Below are 16152 nucleotides of genomic sequence, written 5' to 3' on the forward strand. Positions count from 1 at the left end.
CAAATGTTTCTCATTTCTTGTGTGCCAGTCTGCTTCAGACCATTTGGCACTCATTCATCAGCGTCTCTAATCACAGGAGGACATCTCCAGAGAGAACATGTAGTTATGCAAATGACCCACAGACCACCAAGGTCTCTCCCTCTTTCTCGCCTCTCTCTCTCTCTCTCTCTTTGGCTGAGTGACATGGACAAAGACTGAGGGGTCCTGAAATGGTCTATTTTACTCCTGATGGGGTTCAGAATGAGCAACATCTGCCCTGTCGAGTGGCATATCCCAAAACCCGGAGGGTAGATTCCAGCAAACGTGGAGCCGGATCAATTTCTTTTCTCTTTTTTTTTGCAGAGGTGCAGTTTTAAAATATGTGCATTCTTTTTTTTTTTTTTTACTTCCTTGACTGTTTTATCAGGCTTAAAGTTAAAAATGACACTCTATCACACACGTTTGTTCACTTGGCTGTTAATAACACTTGCCAATTGTTTTCAGTTTAAATTAGAGGTTATTTTTTTGTGTTTTTTATCACTATGATAGATAGATTATAGGACTCAACTGCACCTGCTGGAACGAGACAGTGGAATTCACAGTGACCTCTAGTGGTTGCAACAGTTATGACAGGAACATTGTAGAGAAAGACAAAATATTACAAGAGTGACGGTTTAAGTGACTGAAGCTGTGTTTTTTTTCTTCTTTACTTCTTTGTTACACGCTGTAAGTATTATCCATTTGTTCCTTCATGTTAAACAAGTTTTAAATGATTGAAAATCAGAAATATGTAATATTCGAATTAATGGAAATCGATTCCGTGCTGTGGCAAAAAATGTTGCAGCGGGCCCTGCACACAAATAATAGATGGAGCAGCCAAATGAATATTTTCTATTAGATGAATAAAAACTATAAATTAAAACATGTAATGCATGCCCCTAAAAGCAAACCCAAGTTGGATTGCCTATTGCGGGTGACTCTCAACTATAAAACTACGGTGAGAATGTGGACTGAGAGTCATGACGCTCCGGAGGACACCATTGTTAGTATTGTCCATCGACTCGCACATGTGCAGAAGAACTATTTACTTCTGCCGTGGTGCACATGAGTAGTTTCTGCCGTCTCGATGGAGTCACAGCCTGAACATTTTCAAAAAAAAGTTGCGTTTTCAGTGGCTCCGAGCACTGTTATCATGTAAACAGACACTCAAAACGCAACTAAAGTTTAGTTTTTTCACTTATAAAAGAGAGTCACCAATCAGCCCAAATGCATGTTTTGGATTATAAAAGGAGTGCATGGGGAGAACTCACACACACAAAACCAATAATAATAATAATAAAAGAAGAATTCATGGAAATAAATGGACCAATAAATGCATGTATAAGCAAAATCTAAAGACGAACAGAAAATGTGTAGGTGATGTGACATCCTGATTATAATTTGGAAACATTTGTAATCTTTTTGGGTGAATCCGGATCCGGAGGTGATCCAGTCCCTGGTTTGTGGGCCGCAGCAGGTCCGGACCCCCCGACACTGAGGACAGAGAGAGAGAGAGAGAGAGAGAGAGAGAGAGAGAGAGAGAGAGAGAGAGAGAGAGAGAGAGAGAGAGAGAGAGAGACTCAAAATGCTTTTCTATCGGGTAACGAGCTCATTGAGGAGCTGACAGACCCTCCGGAGCCTCTGCAGACCTTCATCCTGTGCGCACACTTTTCCTTCCACCACCGGCTGCACTTCTCTGTTTTTCCTCTCACCTCTCTGGACACTCCGGCTGCACAAATCTGACTTTATTCCACTTTTTTTATTTTTCTCTGCAGCTCCAGGCTGCACCGGACTTTTCTCACAGGTCAGTCCACTTTTTCTTCTTCCTCTCTCTGTGTGTGTGTGTTGTCTTTTGTACGCGATGACAGCAGCTGTCAGTGTGTGTTTTGTCACGCAAACCTTCATGTCTGGTGAAAGTTTTCTTTTTTTACGGGATCTCTCGCTCCTTTGGATGTTTACATAACATTTTAAACGAGGTCGGGGACAGGAGCGAGCGCCGGAGTGCACAAGTTCACGGTTTCCAGTGTTTTGCGATGAGATAATAGGGGGATTCGTGCGCTTTTTACGCACGTTTACCAAATGCGTTTAAGGGCTATTCCCATTTTTCCTTGAAGAAAACTTAACTTGATGTGTTTGCAACTTTTACTGACATCCAAAATCGATTTCATGAAAAGTGTGCATATGGCACTTAATTGGATTTCCCCTCAGTTTAATTAAGAAAAACGCAGGTCTGAGCTTTAAATTGACATTTTGTTAACAATCTTCCAATGTGGAGGCAATTAAAACAAGCGGTGAATGCGTCTTGCTGTGCAGCATATGGTGTGTGTGTGTGAGTGAGTGAGTGAAAGGCGCACACGCACGCGCGCGCGCGCACACTGACGTTTCAATTTGCTCGTCAGGCTTTTAATTGTGTAATTGAAACCCCTGGTGTTGCTGCTGCTCTTTGTGTGTGTGTGTGTGTGTGTGTGTGTGTGTGTGTGTGTGTGTGTGTGTGTGTGTGTGTGTGTGTGTGTGTGTGTGTGTGTGTGTGTGTGTGTGTGTGTGTGTGTGCTTATTCTATTCACACGCTGCCAGCACAAATCAAAACACTAACATCGTTTTTTTTCTCTCCCTGTCATTTTCACTTGTCATTCCAGTCATATTTCCCGAACAGCTGTTTGAAATGTCAAGAATGCAAACTGTGTTCATTTTGTGTGGTGATGGTGAAGACTTAGCAGATTTAACGTCTGTGTAGAATTTTTCTTGATAATGGATGTCTATGTTTGAGCGCAAGGGATTCTTACTAGGTTAAATGTTGATTTTACTTCAATTAAATGCTAAAAAAAAGTACAAAAACTTAAGATTGGAGTTCATCTGAACATAAAAATCATACCAGGGATAGAAGCTTTGACATTCATGCTTTATAAAGGTACTTAAGTCATCTTTTACTACCAAAAAAGATTATTCCTTTAATCCTCAGTAAAGAGAATGACTAAAAAAACTCCTACTAAAGAAATTCATGGGATTAATGATCACTGACTCTGTAACGTTTACTGATGAATGAACTGTTTTGTAATTTGTTTTGTTGTTTCAGTAATTAATGAAGCTAAACCACTCACAATATTTAAGACTTTCACATTTTACATGTAAAAATTGCCTATTTTTCTTCCATTTCTTGTTTTCTGTGCCAATCCTGTGAGCATTTGGAGTCATTTCTTGAATCTCAGACAAATCCTAACGGTCAATTTTCAACCGTTTATGGCCATTTTAAGCTTCGAGCCCTCATCTTCTGTAACTAATCTGGCAGGCAGGGCTTGAGCTTTCATAGCCTGTAATTAAAACAAATGCAGACCAGTCCGCAGCCAAGACAGCAGCCTAGACTGCTAATGAAATAATTTACTGGAGGGGGAGGTGGCGGGGGTGGGTCGGGGCCTATTGCACAATCCCATAAAAGTGTTGGGAGAACACAATGAGCCGGGTCAGCTGTGAACAGGAAAAAACACTGGCACTCCTCCAGCGGTTTTTCTCACAGCATCCTTCCTAAACTCCGCTGAGCTGTCCTCCTCTCTGCCCAGCAGGAGGAAGAGGAGGAGGAGGAGGAGGAGGAGGAGGAGAGGAGCAGCTCTGCTTCATCCTCGCCTCGCACAAAAACAGTCGTCTTTGGGTTATTATGAGTAACGGCGACACTCGAGCCTCAGTCTCATTCTCCCTCGTGCTCAAATAAACGGTTATGTAAAGGCTGCAATTCACTACTGGAACACTTGGACAAGTAAATAAAACCGCAAGGATTAAACCACAGGGAGATGTGTGATAATGAAAGTATACAGTATGTGCTGCGGGGAACCTAAAATCCACAATCATATTCACAAGAATCAAAGGAGCAGCCTTCTTTTCTTTTTCTGCTTTTATGGGTATTTCCTATTTTATTCCCTGCCTCCAGTAGGCAGCCTAAATACCCATAATTCCTAAAGTGTGACATCAGTAAACCCTGAGGCCTGTGGTGGTTCAAAACCAAAAGAGACTCTTAAGGGAACACTTTTGGATTTCACTCTTTAAGAAGCATTAAAGTGAAATCAAATACCCAATGTTAAACTTGGTCTAACAGGAGTTAGGTTTTAAGAGATTTATGGGGAAAAAGCAGTGCATTTTTTCCACATTTATTTTGCTTTATGCAACAATTTTATTTATGTGGCGGCGCTGTTGCGGCTCATATTTAAGCCTCTGTAATGCATCTCAGCTGAGTGACTTGTCGTGGAGTTCACTACCCAATAATTCAAAGTTAAACAAATCAAGAGTCCACGGTGTTAAATTGAGCCTCTTTTGGCTCAAACTCTCAACAAAGTCCACGGCTTCTCGACCTACACCGGGGGGCAGATCGGAGTGTTGTTGCTGGAGTAACGGGGCTCCTCCGCCGTCTGGATGAGAAATCCAGCAAGTGACTTTTCTGCTCTTCATATCTATAGAACAGCCGTGGAAAGCTCTGACCTCGTTTCCTTCTGACTGAAAGCTTTACCCAAATATGGCTCACATGTAGCCTCTTGATATGTTCTCCACTGTTAAGTAACGCAAGGAAGTCTGAGCCAATGGTGTGAGTCACTGCCTTACATCATACGGCTCAGAAGCGACTTTGAAACGGTTTGAAAGAAGGAACTTCACTTGCAAATAACTGACCCCAAGACCGTGCAATCAATTATCCTTGGAGATCTGATTGCTAATCAATCGAAAAAGAGAGCGCTGCACAGCGAGGGGTCGTCTGAGACGTTCCCACGGGCCGTTTCCTTACATTTCCTTGATTTTTCCAAGCTCATGACGACGAGATAACCAGTCAGCCTTGTGCCAGTTGGACCTTGGCTCACCTTGCTAACCCTTCACTGTCTGGATACTTCAGTTGGCTGCACCGAGTTTGGAAGCGTCAAAGCCCCGGCTCAGTGATTCGTCCTGACGTCTCCTCTGTAAACAGTACAGAGATGGGCTTACTGCGGCTTGATCGTGGAACACATCTAGGGTTGAGCTGGTTCGCTGTTTTTTTTTGTTGTTTTGGTCTTTTTGTTTGCGTCTCCTGGACTCATGTTGTGGAAAGCTGTTGAACAGAGACACCATGTGCAGCCTGGCTCTGACAGTAATCAGTCTATGAATAATGAACACACACACACACACACACACACACACACACACACACACACACACACAACCCTGCCATTGACAGCTGTTTGGTATCTTTGTGTGTGTGTTAACTCTATCAGTTGAGTGCAGCTGCATGCCTGCCTGTAGCAATTATGTTCTCCCTAAATAAGAGCCAGTGCTGGGAGGAGGAGGAGGAGGAGGAGGAGGAGGAGAAGAGGAGTGTATGTGTGTGTGTGCATGTGTGTGCAAATCAGCACATATACTATTAGGCGATTAACTTACTCAAAGGATAGCTGCGTCATGTGTGTGTGTGTGTGTGTGTGTGTGTGTGTGTGTGTGTGTGTGTGTGTGTGTGTGTGTGTGTGTGTGTGTGTGTGTGTGTGTGTGTGTGTGTGTGTGTGTGTTTGTGTGTGTGTGTGTGTGTGTGTGTGTGTGTGTTTGTAGTTCAGACACACATGCTGTTTGAACTGTGTGTAATATAAACCGGCTCAGGGACTTTGGCATGAGCCTCGCAGAGTGTTTTTGCGCGCACACACGCACACACTGCCTTTTACTTGCCCCCTTTACCTCTGTACAACTCAGTGACACTTTCTTGGTACACACACACACACACACACACACACACACACACACACACACACACACACACACACACACACACACACACACACACACACACACACACACCGACTCAGACATATGGTCTGTTCTCAGGACCCACATGTATTTATCCTCCCTTGTGACCCAATCACTCCTTGAGATCCTCAAAGGCTCTGTTGTGTTGTGTTCTCCATTCACACACACACACGCACACACACACACACACACCCCCCCCCACACACACACACACACACACACACACAGACCCTATAAACACCCACTAACCCCGTTGGCACCCACAGGCCTTCTCCCCAGCCTTTTCATGGTTAATTTGCTGCTCAATAGGTCAGGAAGAAAAGCAGACATCAAGCTCTCTCTCTCTCTCTCTCTCTCACACACACACACACACAAAATCGGCTTCAAACGCAGTGAGTCATGCCGGCGTTCAGGCACCGGGGGTCTCCCCGTTGTGCTTTTTTTTTTCTTTCTTCCCAGACACATCTGACTTTCAGCGACTCGCCGGGTCATAAGAACATGAGCTGCTGTTAAGTCAACAACGCCCGTGTTGTTGCGGTCTGAGGCAGCCGCGTGTTTTTCAGGAAACACTAATAAATGACCACTTAAGATATTTGTCTTCCTTTCCTCAGTCATCAGATGTTTTACTCATGCCAGCCGTGATCTACTTCTGCTTCTAAAAAAAGGGTGTCCCATGATAATAAACGCACATGTGGGGGGATTAAAACGACTTGTAAGACTTTGAAACACAAAAAGAGGCTGTTTTGGAGTGAATATATGCCACTAATATTGGTTTATTCACCCCCACATTGAGCAAGTCAAGCCATCAGAGCAGCTCAATGTGGACATGAGTTATATATCTAAAAAAACTAAACAATAAGCTGACACTCGATTGAGGTTTTTCCACGAGTATTTGTACTTCAATTTGTAACTATCAAACTGTTTGAAATATAAAAATGTACCCTTATATTCAATTGACAGTATCAAACGTAGGAACGCTAGTACAAACGACACATCTGCCATGAGATTTTAAGTCTAAAGCTTCACAGAATAAACAATAATGAAGCAAATCAACACTTAACTTTACTTCAAGAGCATTTCTGAGGGTCACCATGGGGCAGAATCGATCAGTAGTAGCATAGCAGGCAGCGTCTTGTTGGTTTCGTTAAAAATTAACTGGAGAATAAACACAACAAGGCTGTAAAAACAGATGTGTTGTTGGTATGTTGCAGCCAGAGAGGCCTGTGTCGTCTCATTTGGCCACTTTTAAAACACCCATTAAAAAAACAAAATAAAAGCTCAAACAACAACAATTGTGACATTTATTTTACTGTGGACATTAAAGCACAAGTCTGTTTACCTCGTGTCGCTTAATTCAGGCATTCAACCAATAAAAAGAAACAGCAGTTGTGACGCAGGAGTGCAACTCATCATGCAACTCATCAATCTTGTTAAAAGTAACCATCAGATTTGAGCCAGTCGTCACAGGCAGTGACTGAGGGAAAGTCCCCGCTCCCACCAAAGCAAACAGAAAACAGTCACTCTGCTGTGCCACTGCCTCTCCCATTATGGTCGATTCCTTTCACGCAACCGACGAAAAGATACATGTGCAAACAATAAAGGAAAAGGGGAAGCATTGATTCACACCTGCATGTGTGAGCCTGTGTGTGTGTGTGTGTGTGTATGTGTGTGTGTGTGTGTGTGTGTGTGTGTGTGTGTGTGTGTGTGTGTGTGTGTGTGTGTGTGTGTGTGTGTGTGTGTGTGTGTGTGTGTGTGTGTGTGTGTGTGTGTGTGTGTGTGTGTGTGTGTGTGTGTGTGTGTGTGACGTTTCTCTCTGGAGCTGCTCTTCATGAGATAAAAGGACAGCTGAGGACCAAGAGGCTCTTAAAACCGACACTAAAATTTAACAGCCGCACCAAATAAAGAGGAAATACAGCCCAAATATGCCACACGGAGCTGTTTTAAAGGAGCAGGTTCAGTCTTTAGAGGCGCACACGCTTAGTTTAGCTCATTTAAATCATTAAAACTTACTGGGAAAGCAACCTCAGGAGGACAGCTTGTGTTCAATCATTGGATAAACATAGGAAGGTGGTGATTACATTATATGTGATCTCTCTCACTGTCTCTTTGGTAACATCCTTTCTTCAGCCCAACTGTTCAGCTCCTGTCTTCTCTCGTCCCAGTGACAAGTTGATAACGTCTCCTTCTCTCTGCAGGCTGCGGGTTTTCCCGGTGATGACCTCACTGCTGCTCCCTGGCAAAGCCCACGCTGCGATGAAGGACCTCTCCTCCTCCTCCTCCCCGCTCACCTCACTGCTCCACTACCCGTCCTCCAAGACCACCGTCGTCCCCTTCTCCCCGTCCGCCGGCCCGCCCTCGTCGCCCGGCTCGTCGCTGTCGTCGCCGCCGCTCTCCAAGCCGCAGCCGTTCTGCCTGCAGACGGGGCCGCACCTCATCGCCAGCATGCAGCTGCAGAAGCTCAACTCGCACTACCAGAACCTCGCCAGCGCTTCCACCGGACACGCGGCGCCCGGCGGGGCCCAGAGGGGCTTCGGCGCCTCGCAGCTGGGGCCGGGTAGCCAGCTCCTGGGGCCGTCCGGAGGCCTGGCGGGGGGCGGGATGGGCGTGGGGAACCAAAGCTCCGGCACCGGTGGACTTATCGACTTTGACCCCGTGGACGAGGAGGTCCTCATGTCCCTGGTGGTGGAGCTGGGTTTGGACCGAGCCAATGAGCTGCCGGAGCTGTGGCTCGGACAGAACGAGTTCGACTTCATGTCAGACGTGCCGGCCGGGTGCTGACGTTGACAGAGACGCGGTAGGAAACGGCCGACAAAGATGGAGGAGACTCTTTCATTCCCTTTTTTGGTTGATAAAACAAGGAAACTGAAAGAGACTCGGTGGCAAAAGTGAAAGATTCCTCCTGCTTCCATTTTGCTTTCTCACTCGCTCCATGCGGACAACACAAAGACAAAGCTGGCGTTCGAGTTCTTTTCATTTTCGTCATGGACGCGGTTTCCGCAAAACGCGGCCTTTTTCCAAAACAGTGGTGGCGTCTGTCCTGTGATTTGTATTTTCACCTTTCATGTAAAAAGCTTTAGCAGCGTCTGAACAGAGACTAGGAGAGAAAGACTTTCCTCCGTCACTCCGACTCTGGCTTAATGGAAACAAGTTGACTGACATGAGAAGGGCTGACGAAGACATTTGAGACGATCTCTTGGAAGGGAACCTTTAAAGACGAGTAAGACACACCTGTGGGGCTTTTCTTTTTTCTTTTTTCTTTTGGAGCCGTACCTCTCCAGATCAAGTCAGCACTGAAGGAAAATGAAAACCGGGAACTTTATGGGAGATTTGCAAAGGATGGCAAACACTACGCTTCCTGTTTTCTTAATAGACGATATTAGACTCTGGTCTCACGGGAAACAGACTCCTGTCTCTTTGGCTTCACAAAGACACTGATTGTCCGAGAACTGGTTATCTCCATGTGCTTCTCTTTTCTTTTTCTTTTTTTTTTTTTTTGTTTGAATTTAGTTCAACCAGTTGTATTCACAGAACATGTTATTTAAGACAGTAGCTGATACCCATCTGGAATCCTGGACAAGGAGTGCTTCTGTGGCGCGTCTGAAGTCAGGTCTACCTTTCTGAACACAATGGATTAGATCAAGAAATGTGGAATCTGCTGCAGCGTTGGACATGAATGGGGCAAAATGTGTCCGTCTCTGGAACACGGCCGCATTCAAACGACTAAGGCCTCCTTGAGCGTTGGTCATGCGACTCACTCCTGCATGTTCTCGGTTGGTTTTCTCTCCTACAGGGTAATAAAACATGACCCGTCACACAGGTGTCACTAATCAAAAATGGCATTTCTCATATGTTTTGTCAACATTTTTCAGTTAGAAACCTTCATTCTGTTTTCTTTCCTGCCCTGTCACTTTGATACTAGTTACAAAACAAGGGAATATCATCAGACGTCCATGTTTCCGATGGGCAACAGTTCAGCCTGGAGGCTGCTCTTTGCACACTTTTCACCTAAACACACACTGGGGGTCAGTTTTGGTATGTTAACGCCAGAAATTAGATTTCAGACCTGTTCTGTTCGCTAAAACTATTACTGTTTGTAGTCAACCCTTAAGTACAGAATGCGCCTCTGTTAAAGCCGCAGGACACAAAAATTCAGGGGGTTTAGAGCGACAGTAATGGAAAATAATAAAATCTAAATTTTTATGACTGGTGTAAGGGTCACTTGAAACTCATGATCCGTGTCGAGGGCTTTCTGTGTTTTCCACAAGGTTTTTGTGGCGGCCGCAGCTTCTCTTACACGCTCTGATGGAAACGTTTTCAATTGATTGTGATCTGCGACCTCACTGCCTCATGCCATGAAATTAAAACACGATTTACTTTTTAAATCCTACTGGTTTTCTGTCACGTGAAGACAGATGTGACACATAACTTTTCTGTTTCGATGAGGTAACTTTCTGGCACAATTTTGTTTGGAGCTTATTGGTTCAAATCCCAGAAAACCTCATGTTGACGCGAATCCCTGAAAGCGAAACCGAGCTCAAGTCTACCGACCGCGACACCGAAATGAACTTTGCAACTTGAACTTTGAAGAAGTCCCGAAGAGGTGTTAGTTTACGTCATAACGTCCGCCGCGCTGCCACGTCCAATCCAGGTGTCCCGCCATGTGATACGGTTGAAACCTGTGGCTGAAAAACAGCTGACAAAAATCAATCTGAGGGTGGTGGTTTTGTGGCTTTCCATACGTGAAAACTACACGTTTAACAGTCCAAAGCCACATTGGACGAGTTCGGTTTCAGTTCTGGCCTACAATGTACATGTAAAGCAAGGCCCAGCTTTAAGAACGAGAAGCAAAGATGTCAACAAAACCATGTTAAATTAATGTTTAATTCTGTTTATATACTGAAGGGAAAGCTTCCATGTACTTTCCATGAATAAGACTTTTATTTGATTAACAGACGATCTCGAGCCACGTACAGGCTGCAAAGCTGTCTGTACCTTATAAACCTAATTTTCACACTAATCCATGTCAAGTGTTTCTTCTTGAGTCAGACCAAAGGTAAACACAGCAATCAACTGCCTGGACACGAGCAACTGCATCTTTATTTGGGCAGATTATCTGGATCATAGGTGCAGTTTTGTTTTCCACAGTCTCACCTGCATTTTTTATTTTTTATTTTTTTTAAAGAGGCGTATATGTGAGAAAACAAACTTTCCTCGCCTTGTTGATACCTGAAATAGGTTTGATTCTTATTCACATCAATTGAAGAATTAGCCTGTAAAAACCTCTATTTCTTAGGAAACTTATGGTGGAGTATATTGTATTGTAGAGGTATCAGTATGTAGGGGGGATGTGAATCCATATTCAACTGCACTGCGACTCAAATGGGAGTTTTCATAACCCCTCATCAAAACTCACAAGATTATAATAAAACTGTATGAAACTAATGAAGCCATGAGTACCATTAGTACCATTAATTATGACGCATCTAGGGGGTTAGTTTGACAATGAGATGAAAAAGATAATGCCATTTTGGTCATTTTCACACGTCACAGCAGTTTTGTATTGTATATAAGTAATATTCTATCGTGTTACTCAGACTCCAGAAAGTCAAAATGTAATAAGAGCAGGTCCTCTTTAACAACAAAATATTGTAATTAGTGCCTCATAAAGGGTTAAGACTGGACACTACCAACCTTTCATTTCAAACCTTTTAAATTTGCATCAAACTATTGGACCTCCATGACGTTTCCAGATGCGGTTGGTTCATAAATAACCTCACTTAACTTGGATATTACCTTGGTTTTAAGAATTATTCTTACTTTCCACCAGGTATTATTCTTTCTGCAGAGAGAAAAAAAATCCTAGGGGGCTTTAAAGTGACACCCGAGCCCACCTATAGATGTTTTACTGTGTTGTCCTGTACTGTAGATGGATGTCGTTGAGGCGCGGGGGCTCTGACCTATATCTGTTGTGGTAAGAGGAGACGGGAGGGCATCGGGAACAAAGACCTTTTCACCCTCAACCTGGCGTGTCTGTCATCTCGGTATTGTGTGGTCTCATCCTCGACCCCGCGTGCAAAGAAAACTATAACACAGCAGTACTTCCAAGCACAACCAGAAAAGAAAAAAAAAAAAGGGCAAACACACCTGCATGTGCATTTGCATCCTTGCAAACACAAGCAACCATAGAAAAGCAACCGCAGACAGAAAAAGAAAAAAATGAAACAGCACAGGGATTTTATTACAGGAGGGAAACAGGACCGGCAGCCATGAGGCAGGCACTTGTTTGGTTACACACACAGTTTGCATGGTTTCAGTGTGTGTGTGTGTGTGTGTGTGTGTGTGTGTGTGTGTGTGTGTGTGTGTGTGTGTGTGTGTGTGTGTGTGTGTGTGTGTGTGTGTGTGTGTGTGTGTGTGTGTGTGTGTGTGTGTGTGTGTAATAGATAGGGATGTTGGTGAAAAAGATGCTGGATTGGATGTGTGTCAGACAGAAAACGCAGCAATCTTTCCACCAGTGAAAGAAAAACTTACGCCACGCTGTGTTCATTTATTTAGACACACACCGACGGCTCCACTTACACAGATACACACACACACACACACACACACACACACACACACACACACACACACACACACACACACACACACACACACACACACACACACACACACACACACACACACACACACACACACACACACACACACACACACACACAGCCCATTTTTCACATTCTGATTGTTGATAAAAGTCTTACTTTACAGCACTTCTGCCTTCTTTCTTTGAATTAAAACCCGATGAAGGAGTAATTTCACCGAATGCCTTTCCCCCCCTTTGATGGGCATTTCCTTTATAACGAGCGCTTCACTGACATGGCGACAGAAATAAAGATGCTACTCATCACATCCAAATCCAGCAGACAGACGAGCTGATTCTTCCCTTCCTCTGTCTGGTCGCCCTAAGTGGGTCAAAATAACATTCTTCAGATGGAAGTACAGCCTCTTGTTTGTTTCCCTCTGCTCCCTCTCATGCATGTTGTCTTGCAATCCTCTTTAAATCCCAGCTGAGAGAATGTTGTTGTTTTTTTGTTTTTTTTTAAATACTATGTGAACCCCCACCTCCTTCTCTGAGAAGCTGCATGGTTGAGATGTTTGAATTGTCTGAGGGGCTTCATTTCCCCCTTTTCCTCTTGACCTCCATTATTGCAGATTAACCCTAACCAAGAACATTTGAACCAAGATCTTCCTCAGTATTTAAAAGTTTACATCCAAATACTTCCTAAACACTCGTGACCATATTTGGTAACATCTTGTTTTCTGCTTATAACTTCAAATCTACACAAGATGAATGAATTAAAATTGTGCTGCACTTCTCATAATATCTTAAACATCATAGATTTCTCTCCATTTGACATAACATTCAATATCACTGTGCACATACAAACTAGTGCAGGGTTACCGTACAGCTGTACTTCAAACAGACACAAAGAGCGTCCAAAAAGACACAATTAGGATACTTCCTTTATGCAAATAACATTATTACACCAGTATTTAGTTGTGTTATCAAATGTGGAATAAAGAAAATTGAACTTTTTACCAATCTTCGGGGACAATTTTTCCATTTAGAAAAAAAAATAATTTAAATTGATAATTATTTCCACACTAACAAATACAGGTTCTCTACTTTGACTCCTTCTGAGAGACATTACGTCCATTCCCAAGTTAATTAGAGCCAGTGCATCATCACTGAGTCTGGTTTTCACAACATTGAATAATATAATGATCCAGCTATCATATTCGCTAAATAATCCTTGTAATTGTAGTTCAAATGTAAGAAATGTACAAAACATGTCCTTCCTGTAAAAACCAAGGTTACCTTATTAAAACGTCCTGTCGTGGCTGAGGAGCCATCAAACACCAAACATGTACTTCATATCAGGAGGAATATTGAGATTACTCAATGCAAAGGTATTTTAGTGTCAAGAAAACCAGGCCGTTAACAAATGGATCCCGTTTGATCAGATAGTGTCACGTTTAAGGAAAACTCTCCACTATCTGGCAACGCCAAAGATATTATCCAACGTACCATCAGTTCGGGCTAGAAATGCTCACATTTTGATATTTACTCACAAGGTCTTACTACAAGAGGGATTTGTTACACTTTCCACTGCTGTTTTTCTGGGCTCTAGAGTCAGGGAAAATACCCCAACGCATCACAGATGGAGGAATCCTTCAACAGAAGCAGATTTATTAATCTGGTGAAAGGTCACTATTGTAAATCTTTTTCTACTGAGATGTAAAAACCACCAGATCTGCTCATTAAACCTGTTGGATGGATCCGACACCCGTTTTTAAATCACACTTCCTTTCATTCTGTGCATTTAAGGTTTATTTTGTTATACCTGCAGATTATGTCCTTTATTTTTTTTCCTAATGAAAAACTGATTGTTTTTCAATTATGATTCTTAAAGCACTTTTCTTCTAATCAGCTCTGGAATTCGTTTCTATGTGAATATGTAAATGACTGAGACCATATTAAAGAAACAAAATTCTTGTATTTTTTTTATTACAGCTTGGAGGTTTGGGGGGAATAAAGGTAGTAAAAGTGAACTGGAGTGGCTTTTGTTTTTCATCACTGACATTTTAGTTGATTAAAGCCTCAGCTTCACAAAACAGCACAACAGTGACAATCGCTCTGCCTCCACCTGCTGGTTGAGAAGAGTAACTGCATACAAATGCTGACCAATAGACTTTATTCTACACTCTTTACATGTTATAAATGAATGAATGAATGAATACATACACGTGGAAAGAGAGAAAGACAGAGAGATAGAGATTATGACATCACATTGGCTTTTTATGACAGCTTTCACATTTTCATTATTCTCATTTGCGAGCAGGCGCTACCAGTCCTTGATAATTCTCCACCAGCCCTTTGACTGTTTCCACAGACCAGGATGACCTCGGCGCCAATGTCTTTCCCTTTCGGCTCGGACTGAACTCTATAGCACTTATCTTACCTAAGTGCCTTCAACTCTTCTGATTTGAAGAATTAGATTTGAATAATTGCCTGGAAATACAACTTATACCTGGTATATCAGGTCTAGGCAGAACGCAGACCAGCATTACTGTGATTGCCAACATAGCCGTCGACTGTTCACTTCACATTCGACATTAAACTAAACAAACAAAAAAACATCTACCTCTGATATTTTTTCCCCCTTCATGAGTGGTCCGAATACTCTTCTGTACACTTATGTAGAGGAGAGTTTATTATATTATGACTTGAGGAACAAACCAAACATTTACTTCAAATTTGTTTAATTTTCCTTTTTTGTTTTGCGTACATTCAGTGTGTATTCTGTCTTTCTTTTGCCTCCACAGGGAATGAACAGTGGCAAATTGTGGACTCCTCCCAGGAGGATCATCCTGAACATGTCATCGCAGGACGTTCAGTTAAAAACATCAGAAAATGCTTGGAAGCCCGGCTTGAAGAGGCAGAGCCCTGTGGTCGATCACAAAGTGCAAAACACAAAAGGTATTGGCAGACGTTAACAAGAGAAACTGAACACATAAGATGTGTTTAGTGAAAGAGCTTCATCCACAACAGCCCAAAACAAGTGACTCCTCATCAGACAACCATCATGTCTGATTGAGCACGTTACATTATGTTTATATGACTTAATAATCTGATAACTCCAGAAATCACATATTGACTTGATGTGCATGTAAGCAAGCAAATCGATTAATGATCTCAGTTATTAACCATTTTTTCTCATTAATTCCCCCCCCCCCCCCCCCCCGGAGCTCCTCAGAAAAGCCTGCAGCATCCTGAACAAGATGACTCCAGAGAAATTTGACCAGGTGATGAAGCAGGTGACAGGTCTGGACATAAGCACCGAGGAGAGGCTGAAAGGGGTCGAGAACCTGGTGTTTGAGAAGGCCATCGCCGAGCCAAGCTTCACCATGACTTATGGGAAGATGTGCTGCTGCCTTGTCACTGTAAGAATGATTTATTCATTTGCGGCTATATAAATGTAGAAAAGCTTTGTGCCACACTGCAGAAATCAGCACTCTATTCAATATTAAATGTTATTAGCGGTCCGCTTCCTCTCCCAACTTCAACCTCTGTCTGTTGTTCACAGTTAAATGTCCCAATGAGAGACGATCCAAACAGCACAGTCAGATTTCGCTGCCTGCTGTTAAGCCACTGCAGGAAAGAATTCCAGAAAGAGAAAGAGGGCGATGTCGAGTTTGAGAGGCAGCAGAACGAGCTGGAATCTGCTGCATCGGCAGGCATTAATTCAACTTCAGATTTATAGTACAGTTCTTGCAAAGATATGTCTGAATAACTTACTAACTCAAATATTAATAGTTGATATTAATTTGTGCTCG

At 43.0% G+C, this 16152-nt stretch overlaps 1 protein-coding gene across 1 annotated transcript; it reads left to right on the forward strand.

Moving 5' to 3' along the window:
* Positions 1–1605: 1605 nt before the first annotated feature.
* Positions 1606–10773, forward strand: cited1 (Cbp/p300-interacting transactivator, with Glu/Asp-rich carboxy-terminal domain, 1). Its single transcript, XM_080486356.1, has 2 exons — positions 1606–1822; positions 7953–10773. The coding sequence occupies exon 2, from the start codon at positions 7972–7974 to the stop codon at positions 8533–8535; it is 564 nt and encodes a 187-aa protein (XP_080342482.1). The 5' UTR covers positions 1606–1822; positions 7953–7971; the 3' UTR covers positions 8536–10773.
* The last annotated feature ends 5379 nt before the right edge of the window (positions 10774–16152 follow it).

The sequence above is a fragment of the Lipophrys pholis genome (assembly GCF_963383615.2).
Source record: "Lipophrys pholis genome assembly, chromosome: 18".
Classification (NCBI taxonomy): domain Eukaryota; kingdom Metazoa; phylum Chordata; class Actinopteri; order Blenniiformes; family Blenniidae; genus Lipophrys; species Lipophrys pholis.